Genomic DNA, 24,303 nt, shown 5'->3' with positions numbered 1-24,303 from the left:
GGTGAGAGTGCTCAGGGTTGGGGGGAGTGGGGCAATGAATGGTCCTGGGCCGTGACACGGTAGCCAGGCCCTGGAGCAGCCAGGACACGGCGATGGCACGGGGCCAGCCTCGCCAGCCCCGACCAGCCGGAAGGAACTAACTCTGCCCATGTCTTCAGTGCCCTCCCTCAGGATGTGACCACGAGCGTGGCGTGAGCGCAACAGCATCGTTCTCCGGCCCTTTCTCCATGATTGAGTTCCCTGTTTGCTAGCAGATGAATGCCTGAAAAAATTTCAATCTACAACCATTTTTACTCACTTGACAAAAATGTAAAAGGAAAGCTACTTTGTGACAGACCTTGTATTGGGAACGAGGCGACAAATCAGGCATACTTACTGCTCTTACTGAAGTCAGGATGGGAGGCGGATGCAGGAGAGAGAGGAAGGCCCTAGAGACGAGCAGAAAGCATGCCCCCTCTCCAGGTGTGGAGGAGCATGAGGCGCCACGGGGCACAGCAGGGAACGCGCCTGACCGACCGGGTCGCAGGCTTGGAGGCCACACTCATGAGTCTCAATTTCACCTTGAAGGCAAGGGGAAGAGTTTGCAGAGAGATCTGGGCTTCAGGGCACACACATATTTTATTCTAAAATTAACTTCAGTGAAGTACACAAATCTTCAGCCCACGGCTTACAGAGAATTTATGCACATGTGCCACCACCACCCAGATTGAGGTGGAGAATATTCCAGCGCCAGGGGCTCCCTCGTGTCCCTGACTAGCTGACAAGTCCTCACGTAACTGATACTCTCACCTCTATCTTCTTAGGTCACTTCTGCCTCTCCTGGAGTCTGGGGTGAGCGCAGACATACAGCGCGCTCTCTGTGTCCCTTTGCCAAATGCACTGCCGCCTATCACAGCAGCTCGTCCGTTCGCAGCGTGGGCACTGCTCCCATGTGCGCACGGCACAGTGGATGCATCCGTTCAGCGGGTGACAGGCAGAGGGCTGTCCCCAGCTTGGGGCTGGTATGATGGGGCTGCTGTGAACACCTGTGTACATAGCAGCAGGTGGACATACATGCTCATTTCCACCAGTCACACGCCAAGGTGGCTGCTGGTTTAGGAAAGTGTAAGATATGCAAAACCATCTTCTTATGTTTTATTGGAAACACTAGCGGATGTAACCCAGACTAAGATAAAGCAAGTGGGTCTTGGTCAGAGAGAATAAGACTGAAAACAAGATCCTTCCATGTTTCAATAGGATGGATGCATTAATGGGTCATAAAAATTTCCAGAGGTGGCCCATTTACTACCCACAATCCAGTCCGAGGAAATGCGCCCAAGCCTTGGCCCTCCTAAATCCGGGTAGGGTTTTGCCAAATTTGGGAAACTGTTTCCTTGAACGCTTTCTCAGCCCCACCCTCCTTCTTCTGTCCTTCTGGGACTCTGAGGGCAGAAGGTTAGACCATTTATCACACTTCTACCTTCCCTGAGGCTGTCATTCTTCCCGGTCTTTCTCCTTCTGTTGTTCACACCGGATAACTGCGTTCTGGCCTCAAGCCCCCCGATTCTTCCCGCTCACCCCCTCCGCTATGGTGCCGAGCCCATACGCACCGAGTTCTTGAATTTCATTTCAAGTTATTGTGTTTTCCACCCCTAAACTTCCCTTTGGCTTTTCTATCTTCCGTCTCCCTGCCGAGCTCCCTCAGTGCTTCACACGTCCAGGGCTCGTACTGCTCACTGGAGCCCTTCCACGCCGGCTGCCCTGAAGGCCGCTCAGGCTGGGAAGCTGTGGGCTGCCTTTCTCACTCCAGCTGAGATGCTCCCGGTTCCTGGTATAATGCATGATTTTTAATTCTGTTCTAAACATTTGGGGTTTAACGTCAAGAGACTGTGAACCTTGAATAAATCTCCTTTAGCTGGCCTCCTCTAACCAGGGAAATGGGAATGCAAGGCAAGGGGCCATCTTGCTACTGCCATGTTGGGGGGCCATCCAGGTCCCCCACTCGGCCTCTTTTAACACCAGAGATGTGAGGTGGGGGAAGGGTGCCTCCTCACTGCTGGGGAGAAGGTCGAGCCACAGCTTCGTGCCTGTGGTTCTCCAACAGGTGGGAGCTGCGGTCCTCCGCCTGGCCTCCACTGGCCGCCGGGCAGAGGACGGAGGGCGCCTTGTCACTGCTGAGTGGGGATGGAAGTCCTGGCCCCCCACCCAGTCTTCTCTGACACCACCCCGAGGGATGAGGGGTGCTTCCGTACGTCCAGGGGAAGGTGTGAGTCCCCGCTCACTTGGCCTTAGCTGGTAAGGGTGGGGCTACATTTTCCCCGCAGTGTTCGTAGGGCGGGCATTGTCTAAGGGTCTGTCTTGCTTTAGAGCAGGCTGTCCGGGGGGCTTCTTGCGTCTGCACCCACAGGCCCTTCTGGACCAACGGCTTCTCTGACGTCCAGTTGGAGATCGACGGGGGAAAAGGAGACCCAGGAAAGTCACCTTTGGGCCTCCCCTCAAGTCCCTGGGTCCCTGGGCAGGCTGCCCTGTTCTCTTGCCTTTCGGAATGTTCCTGAGTTCGTTTCACAGGACAGCCAGGGCATTCTGGCTGAGCGCAGCAGGAGGAATACCTCGACACCATTCTGATCCAGAACCGGAAGTCCAATTCCCAACACAGTGTTTCAAAAGGTGCCAGAGGATTTCCATTAGGAGGCAGAGAAGGAAGTTGATGACCCGCGTTTAGATTTCCAGGATGCACTTGTGCTAACAAAAATGACTGCAGTTAATGTAAAGTAAGTCATAGCCCAGCACTATTCATGTTACACGAGCTCTCTGATCGAGTCTTCCCAAGATTAGGGGAGCCTCTGAGGTAGGACTTCACGTCACCCCGTTTCCGAGGGGAAGCAGGGTCACTCCGCTGTGCATCGCAGGGGTGGGTTTGGACCTGGATCTCTCTGACCCTAGAAACAGAGCTCCTGACCGTCACACCACCTCGGCGCCGTTCCCCGTGAGCAACCCTCTAAAACGGGCAGTAGGGAGGCCTTTTCTCACACCCTGTTTCCTGTCTTCAAAACATACGATGCGAACACAGGCTCAGCAGCAGCGGCTTAAAATGATACCATCTGACCCTGTACCCATACAGGCCCTTTAGGTGGAATTTCATGTACTTGGAATACTATAGGTATTAAAGTCATAGATAATATTAACTTTATATTTTTAAGGGCAATGACTCCTGATCGGTAAAATCATTGGAGTCTATTTTTCCACTTCAATTCTTTACTAACTGGAGATCTTTCAAAAACATCTCACTTTTAACTACTCAATACCCTAAAAGTGAAAGTTCCAGAAGAATGGCATGTTTTCAAATAAAGTATAAATTTTTTTTTCTTTTTCTTTTCAGAAAGTGTATATGAATTTTATTTAATCTCTGCCAGGTCACAGACCACAAACTATAGATTTCAAGTCTTAGTTTTCATGCCTATAACACAGGCAATCTTGAATTGGTCATTTCACATCAGATATGCTTTTAGGTGTAAACATTTCCTACAGTTATTTGCCAAACGGGGAGCTTGACAGGAAAAAGGATACACTGCAGAAGCACCGCGGCAGCGACGCCCCGAGATCTGAAATCAGCCCCTGAGCTCCCAGGATTGGAGGCTTCCCTTCTTTTCCTCCTTAACAAAACAAACACAGCCCTCTCCCTCCCAGTGCATCTTCAGTCTTCTGAGTCATACTCTAGACTCTTAGGAAGTCGGACAGAACTGAAAGGCGCTTCGGGGAATCATGGGGCCCATCAGTTACACCGTCACCCACAGGGACGGGTTACAAAAGGAAATTGCCCCGAGAAAGACGGTGCAGACTGACTGAGAACGAGGAGAGCGGCCCCGTTACTCCAGTGTCACGCGTTCTACCCAAGAGACACAAAGACGCAGAGGCACAGGGTCGCTACGCCAGGAGGGAAGCAACGGTTTCTAGCGGGAGAGAAAAACGGCCACAAGGCCTCTACTTCGGGGCATCTGGTCAGAGAGAAGATTCACAAATCACATCGTTGGAGCTGAAAAGGACCTAGAGCACCTTGGTCTACTCTCCTTACTTTAGGAATGAGAACATTAGCAAAGTTAAGTTATTTTCCGCCCAGTCACACCTTCAGGGGTCCCCAGGCCCTCTGCCGTGGTGCCTTCGTTCCGCTCCCCATGGCCTCTACTCCGCTCCTGTGCGAGCCCGAGCCCCGCGGGGCAGAGCACCCGGGTCCTAGAACCCTGTGCACAGACCCCAATTTAATTAGGTCATCAATACAGGATAGTTAATGTATACAAAGAAGCTAGCATTAATTTCATATTTTCAAACTTCCACTTTAAAACATAATCACTACTCCAAAGAATATTAATCTAAGCTGACCCTTACATTCCTGAGTACCTTTCCTCCCATTCCTTCCTATATGGATTCAAAGACCCTCAGAAGTCCAAGGGATCCGAAGTCCAATGAGAATTTTAAAATATGCAGTGAGCATAAGATCCCAGGAGTCAACTCCAAGCTCCACGCCTATGTGTCAGAGGATCAGAGGCATCGGCATTTTTGCCCTTCCTGCTGTCACCTCCGCCCAAGCAGTCCTCTGTACCAAGAATACCCTGAATCCGCGCTGCGCTCAACGGGCAGGGCTGCTGTTTCATTCACTTTGCAGAGATTAGAGTTTCATGAGCCATCCTGTCTTTATACACCAGCTATGATCCTGTATACTCCTCACTACTGTTCGTTATTCACGTTCAGTAAACCCTTAGTGACCGTAAACTTGGAATTTAAGGGTGCCCCCCCGAACTGAGGTCCTGCTTCATTTCCCACATTAACCCCGCTATAGGAGCATTGTAACAATAACCAGCATCACTGGGCATGTATTCTACTTATGACTGCTTGTGTCAAGGTTCTAAATGTGCTCACGAGCATTCACTCATCTAGGTCTCCCTGTATGCACTAGCATGGTCCCCACTGAACAGGTCACTAAAATGTAAGCTCCGAAGGGCAGGTATTTGTGTCTATTTTGCTCACTACTGCACTTCCTGAGCTTAGAACAGTGCTTGACACATGACAGGCACACAGTATTCACTGAAGGAGTGTATAAATGACATTTACAGAGGAAAAATTAGGTACAAAGAGGTCACAGAACATGATCAGGGTCACTCTGTCACTGAGTGGAAGAGCTCAGACTCAAACCAGTTTTTTTCAATATCTGGGGTCAGCACAGTTTTCCATAAAGGGACAGAAAGTACATAGTCTAGGCTTTGCAGGCCACACGGTCGCCTGTGTCACGACTACCCAACTGTGCTGGTGTAGTGGGTGAATGGCCATAAACAAGGCCATAGGAATGGATGTGGCTTGTCTCAATAAAACTTTATTTACAAAAAGAGGCCTGCAGGCTATAATCTGCCAGCGCTACATTAAATTCTCACAATAATCAATCAAGGCAGATTTATGAGAACCAGCGCCTCAGCTATTAAGGGCTTCATCCAAGGTCACACAGCGGACAGCAAGTTCATGCTCTTCCCATTAAACCTCACAGTCTCTAGGAAAGGGAGGCCTGCAAATCTACTGTGCACTAAAAAACTTGCTTTTGCAATTTTATGCTACAGAGCAGAACCTCTTTTGCATCTTGAAATTGGAACCGTGGCCTCGGCAGGCTGCTGGAGCTCAAGTGCACAGACAGGTCTGGAGAGGTGTGCGCAGTTAATCCAAAATCTGTTTTCACAAGAAAATCTGACCTCACGTTAAGCACCGTGATCTGGCAACAATGCAAAGCCTCCATCTGGAAGACAGGCAGGGCACAGGATTGGCCATTCCTGTTCTCCTAAGGAAAACAGCCTGACCAAAACTAAACACTAACCTGGTTAAACGTGAGGCTGAACATAGCTGAATGCATTAATCATCAGACAGGATAATAAAGGAAAATATGCAAGCTCTCTCCCAGCTGTTTACCACTTATATTTTTCTTGGAACAGAAATGCATTTTATATATTATATGAACCTGTAAAAAACACATACCTGGTGAAATATTTGAACACATACTCTGCACCAGGAGTATTAAAACATGAAATATTCCATCATTATAAAAGAATTTTGAGTTCACAAAGGTTTAAACACCCACCCGACTCCAGCTATGGTAACAACTACATAACAAAACTAAACTGCACTTTATGCTAACTGGATAATCTTGATGATTATAGGCTATTCAGTATGTAACAAAGTATGACAAACTTCTGAAAGCTGGCCAACCTCAGTAAGTAAGGTATCACTTAGGAGTAACATAATAAATAGAAAAATCCAAATTAATTATTCCTCAAAATTAAAAGCCTTTGCTTTATTTAACGTTACTGCTCATATATATAATCATTCAAGTTCAATGCTGTCCATTATTCGACTGACATAAATATTCCTTGGCTCAAAAAGCTCGACTCAACACATTTACTGAGAAATTATGTGCAAATTTGTGAAAACAAGAAGCTGAGAAACAGCCCAGTCTCTCCATCAAGACATGCTTAAAAACTCCCATTTTTCTCAGACTCACTGGCACAAAAACCTATTTAATTAGAATATAAATGCTTAGTAGCAGTAGCAGTTAGTATTTTTGGGTGACTGTCATATACCAAGTGTCACTTGATGTACGGTACATATATTATCTTAAATGCTGCTAGCAACCCTGCAGAATATAATGCATGCATTATTTTTCTCCACTGAGGAAACAGGGGTTCACTGACTCTTGCCCCAAACCACACAGCTGGTAACTACCAGAGCCACTGCTCTTGAGCCCCTGGAGGAGTTAAAACCAGGTCTGCCTGGTCTTCAAGCCCACAGTTTCCTTCTACATTGTGAGCAGTTCAATTCCCTCACAGTAAGGCTCCAACTTTGAGGTCCAGAAACTCCCTGAGGTCTCAGGAAGCTCATGGACCCCTGCAAAGTGTCTCACACTATGGTACGTGAGCTTTCCTGAAAATGGAAATTTCTAAAGAAGAAAAAATTGAAGGATGGTCAGATGAAAAGTATCACCCCTGAAAAATGTCACCATGGTGTTGTGAGCCCTTTCAAAGACCTACGGCTCCCAGTGGTTCATGCAATTCTGAAAAAAGAGTGATTTATCCTTGCTTCTTTTACCATGAGAACAGAAATGCTCTAATATAACCCAACCCCACAGACTCTCAGCTCTCTCACCAGAATGGCAGGCACTGTCCATTCTCCCTTTCAGCCTGAGAAATACACAGTACACATGCATGAGTCACAGTCCCAAGACAGACACTCTGCAAAATGGTCCACTAAGTGGGAAACATTTATGCTTGCTTTTCTAGAAATAGAAAATTTCACAATTCTCTGGTTTATCCAGAGGGGCCATCACCATGCAATGAGGAACCTATAAACCACTCAAATACTCCCATCAACCACTGATATTTTTTCATACACACCACGGATCTTTGAATGTGTTTTAAGCAAAGACAATTATTTTGCAAACCTTCCTCAGTGACGCACATGTGAAAGTGCTTTATGACATGCAATGCACTGTAAAAAGCTTAGTTATCATTGAACTAATAAATGGGTGATTTATGATTAAGGTAAAACATGGTCCATATTTCTTAAGTTTTAGATGGAAAAAATGGAAACAAACATTGCAGCCTTTCTACTGTGGGTGTCTGTACTTCTGCAGAGTATCACCTGTTTACCACGGGACTGTACAGCACATCACATCTTGATTTTAAGGACATGACATGAAATGAAAACTAAAATTTATAAAGATCGTGTGACATGCACGAGATGGACAGCCCTGGGCTCTGATCAGGCAGAGGGGTGATGTGTAGGCTCGGGATGGAGCCCCCTGGCTGTGGAGTCACTGAAGTCAGTGCCCACGTGGCCCCATTTCACTTCCCGACCCCAGGTTTCTAACCAACAACAAAGGGACACTGATCTTACTGTAGCTTAAGGAGGCTTGTTGTGAGGGGCTGAGTGATATACTGACAGTGTCTATTGTTCGTATTACTGTGTCAAATAAGCTGAACATGCATGTTCTCCCATAAGCACTAAAGAAGAGATGAAATCTTTAAGCACGGAAACTACTCAGATGTTGTATTTCAAAAAGCTTTCTTCGTAAACAGTATTCCAAGTCATATTTGCATCATAAACAGTCACACCAAAGAGAGAACCGTGTTATTAATACAGACCAAAATTCCCAAAGCCATTTTGGCAGTCACCTAATTCTAACCGTATTTTCCAATATTAATTAATTGTAATAAAATAGAAACATTATAGAGTATTTCTGAATATGATTCAACAAGCAAATAAGTACATGTTTGCACAGAATAAAGAAAGCTAAATATGAACTTACTATAAGCTTTAGGCAAGTGCACGCCCCTTCTTTAAACCCTGTTTGTGTTTTCCAACTTTAGTCTGAATCTCTTATAAAATCTCAACGAAGCCACCTAACAGAGCCCTTAAGCTATCAGTCCCTATGTGAGGTCCTGAATGTGAGTGCAGGGACACGGACACAGGGCCCCCTTTCAGAGCCAGTGAGTTGCCAGCTGAACATAAAGAGGCATCCTGATGGGTCAGGCGCCAACCTCCTTTCGTGCACACTAAACTTCATACTGAGCACAAAGGCTAACTCAGACAGAACGAAGATCTGAATGTAAAACATAAAACCATGACACTCTAAGGTAAAAATGTGTGTGAAAGCCCTCATGATTCTGTCTTAGGCGGGGTTCTGCGAAAGACAGCACAATCCATTAAAGAAAACACTGATAAAATGAACATCAAAATGATGAAACTCTTGCTCTGCCCCAAAACACTAAGAAAATAGACAAACCAGACAGAGACTGAGAGGAAATATTCTGGATTACATTATCCAACAGAAAATGTATCCAGAATACATAAAGAACTCTCACAAGTCAATGACAACAACTAAAAAACAATTCAATTACAAAATGGGCAAAGGATGGAATAGACCCTTCACCAAAGAAGAGATAAAGATGGCAAATGAAGCACAGGAAAAAATGTTCAGCATCATTAGCCATTAGGAAAATGGCTCAGCATCATGAGCCAAAACACAATGAGATACCACCACACACCTATTAAAATGGCTAAAATAAAAATATAGACAATACCAAGTGCTAATCAGGATGTGGGGCGCTTGGAATTCTAATACATTGCTGGTGAAAATGCAAAATTGTACGGCTGCTCTGGAAAGTGGTTTGGCAGCTTCTTATGAAATTAAACACATACCATCATAAAATCCAGGGGTCTGATTCCCAGATAGTTATCCTAGAGAAATGAAAACTTAAGCCTATACACAAATGTTCAAAGCAGTTTGTGAAAACCGGAAGATGGGAACAGTCCAGATGTTCTTCAGGGGGAGAATGGATAAACAGCGGCACGTCTGCACGTGGAGTTATCACCCCACAGTAAGAAGGAATCAGATCTGCATGACCTGGATGATGCTCCAAGGAACTATGAGGAGTGAGAGAAGTCAGTTCCAAGATGTCACATATTATATGATACCATTATATGAAACTTCCAGAAAGATCAAAGTAGGGGTAGGAAAGAGATCACTGGTTGCCAGGGGTTACGGCAAGGGCGTAACTATAAAGAGACAGCATGAGAGATTTCTTGGGGGTGGTGGGACTGTGGTAGTGGTGGTTACATGAATCCACATGTAAATAAGAAAATTCAAAGCACTCTAAACTCATCCCCAAAAGTCAGTTTTACTGTATAATAATTAAAAAAGGAAAAAGGCTGAGAAGGCAGAGCTCTAAGGAGATGGAGGAAGTGGGCATCCGTGTTTTTCTCAGGGGGCTAGACTGCAGGAGGCGCACCAGCCAGACGGGAAGGTCCACCTGCAGGAGGTGGCCACCACCGGTTCCCTGGAACTCCTCCCCCCAGCAGAGCCTCAGTGCTGACCTTCCCGCTAGGACAGGCCTTGGTGCCCATCATGCAGGAAGCGGTAGGCCATCGGCCCACCTATGTGCTCCAGAGACCATGGAAATGTCTGTGGTCCCTGGACACAGAGGCCTTCTCGGGAGAGCTGCCACAGTGGCTGGACTGGCCCATGGGGCCGGTCAGGGATGAAGTCTCCCAGGAGGAAGCGGTGACAGCCCCAGTGGCAAGCTGAGGAGAAGACGGCCTGGGAGAATGGGGTCCTCTAGAGGTGGCCAAACTGTGCTAGCGAGCAAGTGGGAAAAAGGTCGCTCTGACAAGCCAGAGCAGCTGACCCAGCACTTTCCCAGGACTGATGACAGTTCTGCTTGGGAAGGTTGCTGCCTTCTTTTTCCAAGTGAACAGTGTATGCAAGGCCACATGGAGCAGTGAGGGAAGCAGCAGGTCATTCCCAGGCCATGAGACCAAAACAACTCACTGGCTAATGAGTCAAGGCAAGGGATGGAGAGAGTGAGGCTCCTGGCTCCTGGCCCTTAGCGTCCCTCCCCTGGAGAAGCCCTCTGATCTGGGCCAGGCCTGGCAGCAGTGCACTCTCACATTCCCATGTCTGCCTTCCCACGACGGCCAGGCTTCACTGGGTGCTTCCCATGTCGGACACATGCTGGTGGAGAGCCCCTGTATATCCCGGACATTCAAGGACACTTCAGAACCCAGTCTGGCTACCTTCCAGCGCACTTGGACAGCCCTCTGCAATGTTATTTAAATTTTCTGAACTTGTCCCATAGTAAGGAATGTATTTTATATTGAACCTAATACACATGCACAAACTCACACAGAAACATACACATGTGGGGACATAGAGTCACTGCATGTACTCATCACATACCCTCCCCACCTGCTTGCAGCATTTGTTCCAGCTGGCCACAATCATCTATTACAGTGTGTGTAGCTAAATCCTCACGTGATCCATGAAACCTTTTCTATTCCATTTTATCCTATCTCATTTTTTAAGATCCTGGCTATGTCCAATTTCATTGGTTTTATTTGACCTTAAAGGGTTGCAATTTACACTTTTTTTCAAAAAATTCTACATAAGGAATTCAAGCAGATCTCAGTTTCAATTAAACTTTGCTACAGCTGGTTTGGGCAAATAACTTCTATGACTTTGGTTCGTCATCTGTGAAACGGGGTGACCCCCTCTCACAGGTAGAGCGGACGCGTGAAGCTGCGGGCCTGATGCACAGGAGCTGCCGAGGAGAGGCAGCACTCTGAGCCCATAAACCCTGAAACCCGCCTCCCTGGCTCTCAGTCTTACCATCTGGGACGCAGCCTGCTCTGTGAAACTGCACCCGTGAATCCTTATTTAGAAATGTACTTACAGAGTGGCAAAGCACTTGTGGCAAAGTTTACTTTTCATTCACCCAACAGATCTATACGTTGTGTCCCATCAGAACACTCTTCCTATTTTTAAACTCCCTGACACTCACACAAGCTTTTTATTCAGAGTAGGCTGTGTACAGAGTAATCATTCATCGAATATTTTCTGAGTTCCTAGCAGGCACTGTACCAGGCTACTCAGGGAGACAAATAAAGGAGGCACGGCTTCAGGCCAGGAGGCCCTCCAAACCGGCTCCCCAGTCCTCCAGAACCCAGCCTCGGTCACTGTACTCCACCAAGTCTGTTCGAGATTCTCCCTGGCTGCAGCCAAGCTGCGACTCACTCTTTATTCTTCTCTGTACCTTCACTGGTAATGCATTCCTTCTGAATGTTCTCTATTGCCACATAACTGACACCCACCCTTCCTCAAGGCCCAGTCCAAGCATCTCCTTCTCCCGTCAGTCTCTGCTGTGGCTACACTGTGGTGCCTGCAGCCTTCTGTCCTACTCATGGGGCAGGACGCTAGCCTTTCATCTTGATTCCCCTACCAACCTGCCAGTGCCCTGCACCAACCAGATGGTGTGGGAATACCTGTTGTCTATAAATATGACACTTAAACACACAGACATTTCGTGTGTCCAGGGGCGGGGCACCGATCTGCACTACCAGATTCTGCTCTATGGGTGAAGCTGACTTCCATGTCCCATGGACTCCCCCTGCCTACCAAGGGCTTTCCATCGAAGGTCAACAATAGAAACAACTTAAAATGTTTTTTAACCAGTTTTTAAGATGGAAATTTCCAAACATACCACAAAGTAGAGTGGGAAGTCTAATGAACACCCACACACACAATGCCCAGCCTCACAAACAAGTCACCCGTCTTGTTTCATCTGTCCTCTTCCTGGGCTTTTTTCCCCAAGAGTATTTAAAATAAATCTCAGACATCATAGCACTTCACTGGCTAACACTTCAGTATTTCTAAGATACCACCTTAACAGAAACCACCAGAATGCCATTATTTTGCTTTGTAACATCAACTGTAATTCCTTAATATTATCTAATAGCCAATGTGCAAGTATCCATGAGCATCTCAGAAACATCCTTTTACAACCGGTTTGCTCAAAGCCACCCTCAAGGCCTACCTGGATCCCTTGGGTGGTCAGCTTCCGAAACTGTCTTACATCTGTGCCCATCGGTCCTCCCCTCCCTCTTCACGTGAGGCTTTAATGAAGACGCTGGCTGTTTATCTGGTACACGTCCTCACCTCTGCACTAGCTGGCTGCGCTCGTTAGTCTCTCTGGCACCTATATGGTCTTCAAGTGGGACTTCACCTGGAGATTTGATAAAATTCATTTCCCCAAGAAAACATCACAGAACCCCAGGAAGTACAGTCTGGCTTCTCCCTTTCAGTGGCCCATGCGTGGGCTCTGGGGCTGGGGGCCAATACATCCCTTGCAGAATTCCATGCCAACTTTCACCCTAGGTGTTGGCAGTTATTGCTGACGGCTACCCAAACCCAGTATTTCTTTAAGGGTTGCAAACGGAGGACTTCCTCACGACTCTATTCCTTCCTGCACTCAGATGGAGTTCTCCTAAAAATCAACTGCTTGATTTCAGACTTGAAAGGCAGGGTAAACACTTGACTCTTGCCCTTTATTTATCAGTTTCCATAGTAGTGAACTGGTGCCTTAGTTATCTTCAAGAGTAATGGAAGAGAATTCTTACATTTTAGCATTTCATCTTAGGTTGTGAACATATATATTCTTATGAATTTGATGTTTTTCAATCCCCTGCATTTTTCTTTTTTAATCCATAAACCACTGCATCTTTGGCAAGTGGACAACCCTTCAAGTAGGCACCTGTGTCCTTGTGACCGAGCTCCAAGTCCCCTTTGAAAACTTTCTTGCACACACGTTAGTCCAAGGTACATCGTCCCTATTTCCTGCCCTATGGAGAACCAAGGAGCCCCGGTTCCTTTTAGAGAGAAATGGTATTAAGGAAACACAATTTGGATGCCACAGGAGCTCACTGATTTTGGTCTTTTGCAGTGAACATAGCTAGGAAATATGTACTTTCTGGAAGGAAAAACTGCCAATCATGAATTCTTACTGCTATTTGCAGCTCAAACTTTATAACTGCTTTGCTTTTATATTTCTATCTTTCATGCTGAAAATCTTGCTTCCTAACAGCTTAAACGTAATTTCTTATTTTCTTCATCCTAAATGCAAAATATATGGCATGTATATATGTGTGTAAACATCTGTGTGTGTGTAAATAAATATTTCAGAACACCATTACCAATACTGCTAACAACAGAACACAGGCCTTAATTTCTCCATGGTTCTTTTGATACTAGTATATATCCCACTAGCACTACAGTCAAAATATGACAAGAAAAATTGCTTCACAAAACAAATGAACAAACAAAACAGAAACAGACTCATAAACACAGAGAACAGACTGGTGGTTGCCACAGAGGAGGGAGGTGAGGGCATGGGTACAACAGATGAAGGGGATAAAAGGGACAAACTTGCAATTACAAAATAAATTAATCACAGAGATGAAAGTACAGCATAGGGAACATAGTAATATAGTAGTGTATTCGTATGTTGACAGACGGGGACTACACCCGTCACGGTGAGCATTTAGTAATGCATACAATTGTTGAACCACCATGCTGTAGCTGCACACCTGAAACGAATATAATATTGTATGGCAACTACACTTTAATAAAAACTACGTCATCTGCAAAAAAAACAAAAAAATGACTTCAAATAATTATCACTGTGTAATAGTTGGATTCTTCTCTCCCTTTTTTCTCTTTCATTCAAGGGACTGCATTTGTAACTTTTTTCTTTTTGATTTGTTAAATTAAGTAAAACATACACATGATTTTGAAGTAAATACTATAAAGCAGAAGCCTTCAGAGAATTCTAGTTTCTATCTGTTGTCTACTCTCCTGTCCCTTCCTCTTAATGTTTTAACAATTAGTTTTTCAGTTTATTCAATGGTTTTTCTTCGAAAACATATGAGAAATGTGTGTGTGTACATACACATCTGTGACCTCCATTCATATTTCTCCCCCTGTATCAGACCACAGGGCACACTGTGAAAGCCTTCTGTCGTTGCTGTGCTCCCACAGTGATGCAGTGCTGGGACCACTCCACCGAGCACATGGGGATGGCTTCATTTTACCTTCACAAAGCACTGCATTTCACTGTATACTGTAACTCTCTCCTGAGGAACATTTGGGTTGTTTCTGATTGCTTAGGATTATAAACAACATTGCAATTAATTAATTAGTCTTGAGCTGGTCGGTCTCTGGGACAGATTCCTAAAATCAAGATTGCTGAGTCACAGAATAAATGCACATTAATTGTGCTGGACTCGACCAAATGCCTAGCCACAAGGACTGCTTCATTTCATTTGTCCACCACAACATGAAGAGAACCGTTTCTGCCACACACAGTCTTGCCCACTACATTTATTGTCAAATAGGTGAGAAATGGCATCTCAGTGTATAGTTTAGCATGCATGTTTTTTTTTAAGGGCGGGGTTGAGCATTATTTCCTTGGTTTGAGGACCCTTTGAATTTATTTTTCTGTGAATTATTTATATTTTTTATCCATTTTTATTTGGGGCTGCTGGTTTTTGTCTTCTTAATTTTTAGAAACCATGTAACATGGATGTTGGCTCTCTGTGACTTCAGCTGTAAATGTCATCCCCATTTTGTCTTTTATCGTTTGCTCTGCTGACTGTTTTGTGCATGCAAAGGGTTTATTTATTCCCTCATCCTCTAGCCTCGACTATACTTTCCTAAGTGACGTCTTTGTCCTTGGTTTTTCCTGCCAGCAGTTCAATCCTCATATTAACAAAGGGTTTGCTTTTGAGTATGTTTTAAGTATACTTATATTTATTGAGCTTTTCTCTTACTGCTTTCAGACTGAGCTACATAGGAAATTTTCTCTACTGTCAGTTTTTAAAGGAATTCATTCATGTTTTCCCCTTATTGTAGGATCCAGGCATTTTAACATTTATACTTCTGCCATTTTGAATAAATCTAAACCAGTGTGTAAGGGTGGGTCCAATTTTATCAAAAAGACACCGAATATCCACTTGTCCCTCTGCCACTTATTAAACAGCCCTTCTTTTCCCTCCAGTGATCTGAGATGCCTTCTTTATCATATATAAAATTTCCAAAAACAACTGTATCTATTTCTAGATTTTCTACGCTGTTCTATTAGCCTGTCTCTTCATGTGCCAATCAATACCAGACTGTTTTTAGTTGTGGAAGCTTTATGCTTTAGTATCTGATAGAACTCCTGGTCTTTTTTCTTTCTCAGATGCTTTGCTGGCTATAAGTGTTCATTTATGAACAGGGACGACCGAGGGTAACATCTAAATAAACCTTATAATCAAGTTATCCGGCCCCAGAAGAAAACCTGAGCATTTACTGAGATCAGACTCAGTCTGTGCACTCAGGTGAGGAGGGCCACCTGCATGAAACGGAGCCCTCCGATCTGAGCACGCGTGAGCGTGAACAGGGCTGTTTTCAGGGGGGTGCTTCCCTTCTAGTCGTGTCTTTATGCAACAAACTATTCTGAACAGCGAGATTAAGATTTGCAAATTGCTGGGAAATAACTTATGTTTGAAGAGTGACAGGTCACAGGGGAGAACTTGGGCACTGCCAGGGTACAAGCAGAGCAGGGAACAGATCAGCATTCAGACCCTCTACCCCAGTCTGCGCCTCAGAGCAACACCTTGCGATCTGCAACTGGGTTCAGAGGAATTACAATGCGCCCCAAGTCCTCGAAGAGAGACTTGTGTGAGGGGGCCAACCCTCTCTCTGTGAGCACTTATCAAAGTCTGGCTTTACTGGAAAGCCTGTGGGTTCCCAGCTCCGGGTCCTCTGCCACTGGCTCTCAGGTCTTAGCCTCTGAGTTTCTGTCTCTGAGGCTGATGGTCAGCCACAACCTGCCGCTTTTCATCATCCCTGCACTGAGTCAAGATTTCCTTCTGCAGCTGCTCTGGGAAGAATGGACCCAGGGCTAGGAGGATGATCTCCTGGGATCCCTGCCGTGTTTCTACTTAACTTGACATTGCTTTCCTATCAGCACAGCTCTTTAAAATTCCTGAAAAGGGTTTTTCTCATTTACGAAATAGAAAATTTAGCCTATAATCATTTAAACTGTAAAAAACAGGATTACAGAAAACCATGGCTGGTGAGCATTAACTGATGATAAATGAACAGAATATACTAAGGATGTTAGGCTGTTCATAATCAAATTCAAAAACAGACAATTCCCATGGTGGCTGGTACACTGGAGAAGGGCTGACATTTTGTGTCTGACTGAGACAGACGTGCGAGGAAGAGAAGTGTCAGTGAATTTCAAATAACTCCACAGCTTACTAAATTTATGTATGGTTTTGGAATTTTGTTACTTGTTCCATCCAGAGAATCTTGTTTGAACCATTATAAATAAATTTCTTGGTTGCTTAAAAGCTTGTTTAGACCCTCTTCACCAAAGTGTGCAGGGGTTTGATACCAGAAAAGGAGAAACCCTATCTCACCTTAAGCCCACCCACAAAGGGTGATGGGGAAACAGTCAACTGAGCTGCCACTGGGGAAGACCGAGGGTGACAACCAGCAGGCCGGACTGTGGAGTCGGAGACGGCAAAGCACACCTGGGTTAACCACCTGCAGAGGAGACACCTGCTGGGGTTCAGACTCACAGGTGAAGGGCATGGGATGGAGGGGAGAACAGGGGCACACATGCTGTAGGAAGGAGGCTGCTGAGAGCAGCCTTCCCACCACACCCAATAGATGCCCTGGCTCTGGGCCGACCTGCAGAAGCCTGGGAGCACCAGGCGCTGGCTGGAGCGGGGACAGGGAGGCGTTGGGAATTGGCCCCCAAGGGGAAGAATTCTCCTGTATGCGGGGAAAGGGAACGATGACTCCATGCGGGGACTTCAGATTCAGACGAAGCTCAGACAGCCTTGATACGAAGCACATGCTCTGCAGCAGGTGCGAGTGACTTGGGTGAGCAGTATAACTTGAGGCACTACAGGATCAGAGATGAGGAGAAAGGCCGCTGGGAAGGCCCGGGGGAAGCTGGTTGGCAAAATTTTGGAAAGGAACTCATTAATCTCTCCAGTAACATGTGGCCACCTGAGGAGGAAGGGGGCCTGCAGGACACTGGGGGAGGCAAAGGTGGGAAAGGGCCCACAGCCGCTGGCGTCCCGAGCCCTGCTGGGCTCCCTGCAGACCCGTGTTCGCCGGCCAGTCTGCTCCGAGGGCCTGCTGCCTGCCTGCTGCTGGTCTGGGCGCAGGGCAAAGAGCAGGAACACGGTCCTGGCCCGCCCTCACTGTGCTCACACTCAAAGAGCGCACGTGGGGATGGGGAGCAGACAAAACACATGTCCTAGAAATTCGCAGTGTGACAGATGGCAGTAAATGTGACAGAGAAAAAGGAAGTGGATGCCAAAGGAACAGGAGCAGGGAGGGGTTGAGGGAGGGGGGCTACAGTTTAAAGGGGGCGGGGCAGGAAAGGCCTCTGGCAGGATTCACAGGATCCTGAAGGAAGGGAGGAAGGGAGCTGGCACCTTTCTGGAGAATCAGGCAGAGAGAAGGGTAAGCATGAAGGCTGCAGCTGGGAACTGGACCAGCAGGGCAGCAGGACTGCCCGGGCTCGGCGCCAAGAGGGCGAGGAGGATCACGTCCAAAGTCCGCCGCCTGACACGTGAAGCCCTGCACTATCTTGGCCAAATCCTGCCTTGTCTCTTAGGAGCACCGCAGAAAGAACCCTCCGGCCAGGCCAGGCGCCTCTCGCCCTCCCATGCTCACAGCGGGCCATCCCGCTGCTAGGTCTGCACTGAGCCTCTCTACCTGAATATGCTTTTCCCCATCGTCCTGCCCACCACCCAGGGCACTGTACCCATGGTCGACCTTCCCGCAGTGGACAGTCACCAAGGTGGGTTAGGGAGGGGAGGACGGGCCCAGCAGGCCATTTTCTAGGCTTCTTTCCCAACTAAAACGCTGTGGTCAAGCCTCCTGCTCCAGGAAACCTCTTCGCTGCTCTGTGCACATGAGTGACCATGGTCTACACAAGTGCTTCCTAAACTTACTGGACATTCCAATCACGTGAGACCTTGTCAACACACAGGTGCTAATTCGGCAGGTCTGACGTAGACCCTGAGATTCTGCATTTCAGACAAAGCCCCAGAGGGTGCCTCTCTGCTTGGTCCAGGGTCAGGACCCTAAGTAGTGAGGGACCTACAGAGATGGAAGCGGGCCCAGGAGAAGCCATGCCATCATTCTCACATTGGGGTTTGTAGCCAAGATGCAGAGGGCACTACCTGCCAGCTGTAGGTCCCACAGCAGCGATGTGAGGCTGACTGAGGCTGACGCAGTCAGGCAGAGGGTGAGGCCTCTGAGGGGCCACTGGGCGGCTCTGGCTCCCGATGGCTGCAGAGTTCCGAGGGCCTGGAGGCCTTCAGTCCCTGCCGTAGGATTCCATGTTCTCAAAGCACCCTTGAAATACACGCTCCGGCCCAGCATTTTTGGAGCCCGCTTGAGAGGAATCAGAAGGAAGGGGCTTGAGCGGGACAAGCCTGGGTGTGCACAGGGGGGCCCGCAGGTTCAGGGGCACACTTCTGTTTACGGTTGAGCACATCAGGGTTAAGAAGACTGTTTTATTAAAGAACAAATACAGTGCAGACACATTCAAAGATGTCACATTCCAAGTGTGAGTATATATGTTAAGCACAGAACATACAACAGCCAACAAGACTACTGCTTACATTTACTTTTGACTGGAATAATCTGCTCCACCTGTTATCTGTTATTATAAAGATAAAAAGCAACAGTCATCCCTCTGTCTAGCAGAGGGAGGCATTCATGAATATCTGGCACCTACTCGCAGCCAGGCCCTCTGTTAGGCAAATTTACATACAGAGAAAAGGAAGCTAAGGTACCTGCTCCTCAAGAAAGAAATACAGCCCAGTCAAGAGAGACACACAAAGAGAAAATAATATACAAATAGCTTCCAAAATGCCTAGACAGAAGCCAGTGTGGACAGAGGAAGTTAATTTACTTTTTACCTTCAAGCCTTTCCCCTTTTCTGTAATTGTTCTGATTATATTACTATCTTTTATGTTTGATTTTTGTTGTTTATCTCACTGAAACCATAAAGTGAAGTAAAAAGATGTATTTAAATAGAAAATACATTTAAAGTCAGAAAAATCATGGAGTCAGAAGACTCTTAAAGGCTGACCTGGTCCAGTCACTTGCTTAAAATTAGGACCACACCTGCAACACCCCAGACAGATGTTTTTTTTAATTATACTTTTTAAAAATTATACTTTAATCCACTCAAGTACAAACAGCTTCAATCTGATTGCACTTAAATCAGCCACTTCTGTTCTAGCCAACATTTAAAAATATCTCTATCATGATGGCCTAATTTTTTTTCAGCTTTAATTAAAGACCATTTAGCCAAGCAACCAACTTTTGCCATTCCCTGGGGAGTAGCTGAAAAAGACAAATTTTTATCTAATTACTAATAAAGCCTAGGCAACAGCAGGGAAGAGGTGTTACGGTAAAAAATTAAAGAGCAAAGGCTTGTATAAAATGTCCCATTCACTGTATTTGGAAAGTTAAAAAAAAAAAAAAGAGGTGTTTTCTATCACAACTGTATTACAATATTACATTTAATTTTCACCTCTTACAAATAGTTTGTATTATACTGTATTACAATTTTATCAATAATCATTTTTGTCCCTAGTTTTCCTATGAAGGTTAGAAGGAAATGAACGTTAAACAAATACAGTGTTAAGTAAGAGCTTAGAGAAATTTAACTGTAAAAAAAAAAATTTATATTTAAGAACATTCATTTGTTCATCCCTAAAAATGTACAGAGCACTCACCCTGGGCAGGGCACTGTGCCAGGGGCAGAAAAGAGGGGGACGAGCAAAGGCATGGCAGGGGCTGCCTCGCAGCATTTGAGGTGCCACTTTAATCTGCGCTCAACATCCCCAATATAAATATGCTAAAATACCAAGGTAGTCCTTAAAATTGTAGGGCAACAATGAAGAGCTACCTTCTTTCCCAAAAGAATAATAACCAAGCACAAGACCCACCAAAAGAAAAACACCCTCCTGCATTCCTGTCTTCCTCAGATTCTTTCCTCTCCAATCTGTCCCTTTATCTCCAGTCTTATCACCACGCTCTTTCCTCATCAGGCCTCCAGCTCCTCCAGCTCCAGGTGCCTGTGGCCACCTGCTAACTGGTTCTCCAAGCTCTTCTGCTCTCATCAGTCAGCTAGGCGAGGCTAATGCACGCTGCAGCTAACAAACAACATGAAAAACCCCGAGGGGCGTGAAGCAGCACAGCTCATTTTTCAGCTTCTCTGACCCTCTGGTTCCTCATCTGCAAAATGGGAAAAACAGTATCAAGAGATTAAGTGAATTAGGCGGTAAGTACTCAGAACTGTGCCTAGCACTCAGTAAGCGCTCAGTGAGTGGTGACCGTTCTTACTGCTCTCGTCACTCCCGGGGAGCTGGAAGAGAAGCTTTGTGCTTACCCCTATCCCACCCTGGCCAGACCCTGTTGCAGCTCCCCGTTTAACCGTCTGTGTCCCCTATTAGACCATAAGTGACTTGAGAGTACAGATTGCATCGACTCAATTTTTGAACCCGAGCTTAACAGACAGTTTGCCAGGTGGCAGACACTTAGTGACTGTGAGCTAAGCAATGAATAACCCTGCACATGCTGGATGTACGTAGAGAGTACTGGCAATGACGACACACTCACGGCAGCATCTGGGCTGCAAGAAACCTGACAAAAGCTCAAGACGAGGGTCAGGTGCATCATCATCTGTGGACGGGAAAGCCTCACGGCTCTAAGACCTGAACCATGCCTCCACGTGAGCCAGGACCACCAGGACCACGAGCAACTGGGCTACTGCTCTCAGGGAGTGTAAGCAAAGGAATGCAGCTGGCTTAGCACACGTCTATCTCCAGCAGAGGAAAAGAATGCAATCCAGGATTCCGCCCTGTTCCTCATTCCATCCTCAGGGTCATTATTCCCCCACCCCACCCCCGGCAATGCTGCACGGGCATTCGAAGGTGATAAACATGTTCTGTACATCCTGATTTGGGCAATAGTTACACAGGTGTGTATATCCGTCACCCTTAGCAAACCCCTCGTTACCAATGTGTGCATCTGTATGCAAATGAGAGAGAGGAGCAAGCCTGGGACACCACCGACCTTCTGGTTTCCTCAGCTTCCAGCTCTCCCCAAAACTAGAGCCTTAGGAAGACAAGGAGGGAAAAATGTATGAACCGCTGGGCGAGCCGGGCCTCTGCTGCTGACACCATTAAACACCACTTGTCCTGGGAGCTTGGCAGTGTCCATGCCCTCGGCAAGCCATTCCTTCAGGCTCAGACCCACACGAAGGGCCTGGAATTCTCCGCCGGCCCGCTCTGTCCCCCTCCACACAGGACTGCCTTCTTGCTCTGTCATAAAAACACAACTTTCCAGACAGTTTTGGCCTCTTTCCCTTTTCAGCACCTTCCTTCAGGCTGAGAGTTAATGAAGGGCTAGGACCATTTCTTCCCTTCTTGTTGCCAGCACTTAGCCTAATGCTTGGCATACAGTATGCTCTTAATAAACACTTGTTTCTCTGGCAGTATGTTTTTAAAGTTACCTTCAAAGATAGGAAATATACTGCCTTAGATAAGAATGTTATTCTGAGTAAGAATAATGTCTAAATTACATTAAATCTTGGTAACTCTGTAAAGATTTAAATCCCTTCTTTTCGGGATATGTATGAATCCTACTGTCATGATTTATAAGTCCATAAAAGCCATATATTTACTGGGCAGAATAGACAGTAAGCCTGGAATGCATAACACAGCACTAGAGTCTTGCTGTAAAGATTACTGATGCCTCAGGCTTTTAAAAAACGAGATGTCACATGAAGCTGTACACCAGGAACTTGCCCTAAATATGAAACATTACATACTGTTCTATCAATTCCACTTTAAATTACAGCTCCTGGCACTCAGCTGTGAGTGTGTAGGCATGCGTGTATGCACAAGCACACAGGCCTGCGTGTGTTTGAATTAACACCTGGTAACCTAAAAACATCTTAAAGATAATTGTCAGAGCATGAAACATTGCACTAACTGAGAATTTCCAAGTTGTGGACTGGCACAGTAACACACCAAAAGCAATCTTGAAATTAGGTGTGTTATTCCTTAGCAAACATCAGCTTTTAAGATCAATAGTTCGAATCTAATGTTTTGAACCAGGAATGTCCAACACTAAAAGTGGGTGTATCTCAGGTCATGAATATGTAATTTCAAAAAAGGAAAACTTGTTTTTTCTGAGCTTCTACATGGATTCAAAATGCCCTAAGGTTTGCGGTGCTACATGTAGACACTGACAGGCAAGACACACAGGGGTTCACGCAACTCTCAGAGCAGCGCTAAGAGGTCAGCGGAGCGCTGGGAGCCTAGGAAGGCGGGCCGACATGGAGGTAAGAGGTCCCCTCACCACTGCAGGGGCCTCGCGCTGCTTTTCTAGTAACACACAGAACAAATGGTTAAGTCAGCCTCTGCTTACAAACTCGGAACATCAACTGGAGCTTGAATTGGTACATCTCATCACAAAGGCTGAACTCTGTGTTTTCTTTTCTACAAGTTCAAATAAGATTAATAAACAGTGTATGTACACAGACATCCACTAAATGCCACTAACAAGTGTGGCCCCAGTGAGAGACACTGACCAGAGAAAGTGTTTCAGTGCTTCACGTTCCGGTAAAGCCAAGCTGAACTGCTTATAAAAACTATTAAAAGAAAACAACACTTAAAAGAGAAGAAAGTACCAATTAACTTAGATGAGAATTTCTAATCACAATATGGCCTTAATAACTAAAATTTCAAAACAATTTGACTTGCAAGGTCAGTATACTAAAAATTCCTTGAATCCTATGTGCATGTGGGAAAAAAAACATTTAAAAAAATCCTATCCTGTTTCCCAATGCTGTACTAATGTTCTTTCTTCTATAACTGTTAGAGATGATTTTTCAGGATTAAAAACCTATCTGTCTACAGAGAAAACAAGAAGGATGGATTTCTTTCTCCCTTCAAAGTGCTGAATGAGACATCCACTCCTGCTTTCTGGAAAGGTTCTCCAGGGGCCCACGGGGAACAGCAAAACCCTATCCCAGTGAATTAGTGGGGGGACCCCAGCCCCAGCCAGGGCTCACGCCTTGCAGCCCCAGGAGTACGGGGCTCTGCTAGCACTTGGGTGGCACTGTGGGGATGGGGCAGACCGCCAGGTGGGGCGGGAGCCCACTGCTCAGCCACACTTCACCCATCAGCTGGTACTGCCCCTCTCCCACTGGAGCACCGGGATATTTTTGTTTTGTTTTGTTTTGTTTTGTTTTTGGTTGGGGGAGGGAGGAGGATGTAGTTGAAAGTTGTCAGGGTTGAAATTCCAGCAGGCAAGGGACACGCCCTCCCCGCGCCCCTCCCAGAGGCCCGACAGCGGATTGTTCCTGTCAACAGCACCCGCAGCCACCTCCCTGCTCAGACTCCCGGCCCTCCTCCCCACGCCCCCAGCCCCCGGCTCTCTGCTCCCCAGATGCAGGTGCAGACCCGAAGTCACTCCTTGCCGCAGGGAGGAGGAGGGCATGATGAGCCTCAAGAAACATTCGAAACTGTATTTCTCATCTTGGCCCCTGCCTCTGTCTGGTTCCTTCTTCCTCTGTTTTCATGCACCAGCAGCACAGGATTAAAAAGATAAAAATTCAACTCCAGTACCCCTCCTGCCCCCAGCTCTAAAATGGAGAGGACTTATTTTTAAAGTTTCCTGTTGGATTTTTCCAGTGGGTAAATTCAACATTGTCACTAAATCAAACCAAGTAAACAGCACTGAATCATTCCCAGCAATTAGTCTCACGTTAAACCAATTATTCAAATGTCCAGGAGTAACATGAGCTAAGCACAGCTTGGGGAAGGATTTGTAACACAAGATGTACAATAATACAAACAACACAA

The 24,303-nt window shown here is 46.1% G+C and overlaps 1 protein-coding gene across 9 annotated transcripts in view; it reads right to left on the bottom strand.

Annotated features, from left to right (window-relative positions):
* Positions 1–24,303, bottom strand: part of ATXN10 (ataxin 10) — a 169,936-nt gene that overhangs the window by 45,534 nt on the left and 100,099 nt on the right. The window contains exon 10 of one of the 9 annotated variants that reach the window (XR_012121639.1): positions 377–560. The exons of 7 other annotated variants lie outside the window; for them this stretch is intronic. Coding sequence is in view for 1 of the 2 variants with exons in the window: in XM_073214035.1 (XP_073070136.1) it covers positions 20,630–20,665 (36 nt within the window). In the remaining variant the exon portion in view is untranslated. Of the gene's footprint in view, positions 1–376; positions 561–20,614; positions 20,666–24,303 lie in introns of those variants that run through there. One more of the 9 variants, XM_073214035.1, reaches the window with a different exon arrangement.

This window comes from Manis javanica, chromosome 10 (assembly GCF_040802235.1).
Source record: "Manis javanica isolate MJ-LG chromosome 10, MJ_LKY, whole genome shotgun sequence".
In the NCBI taxonomy this organism is placed as follows: domain Eukaryota; kingdom Metazoa; phylum Chordata; class Mammalia; order Pholidota; family Manidae; genus Manis; species Manis javanica.
The sequence above is the reverse complement of the archived record's forward strand: the minus strand, read 5'-3'. Positions and strand labels throughout refer to the sequence as shown.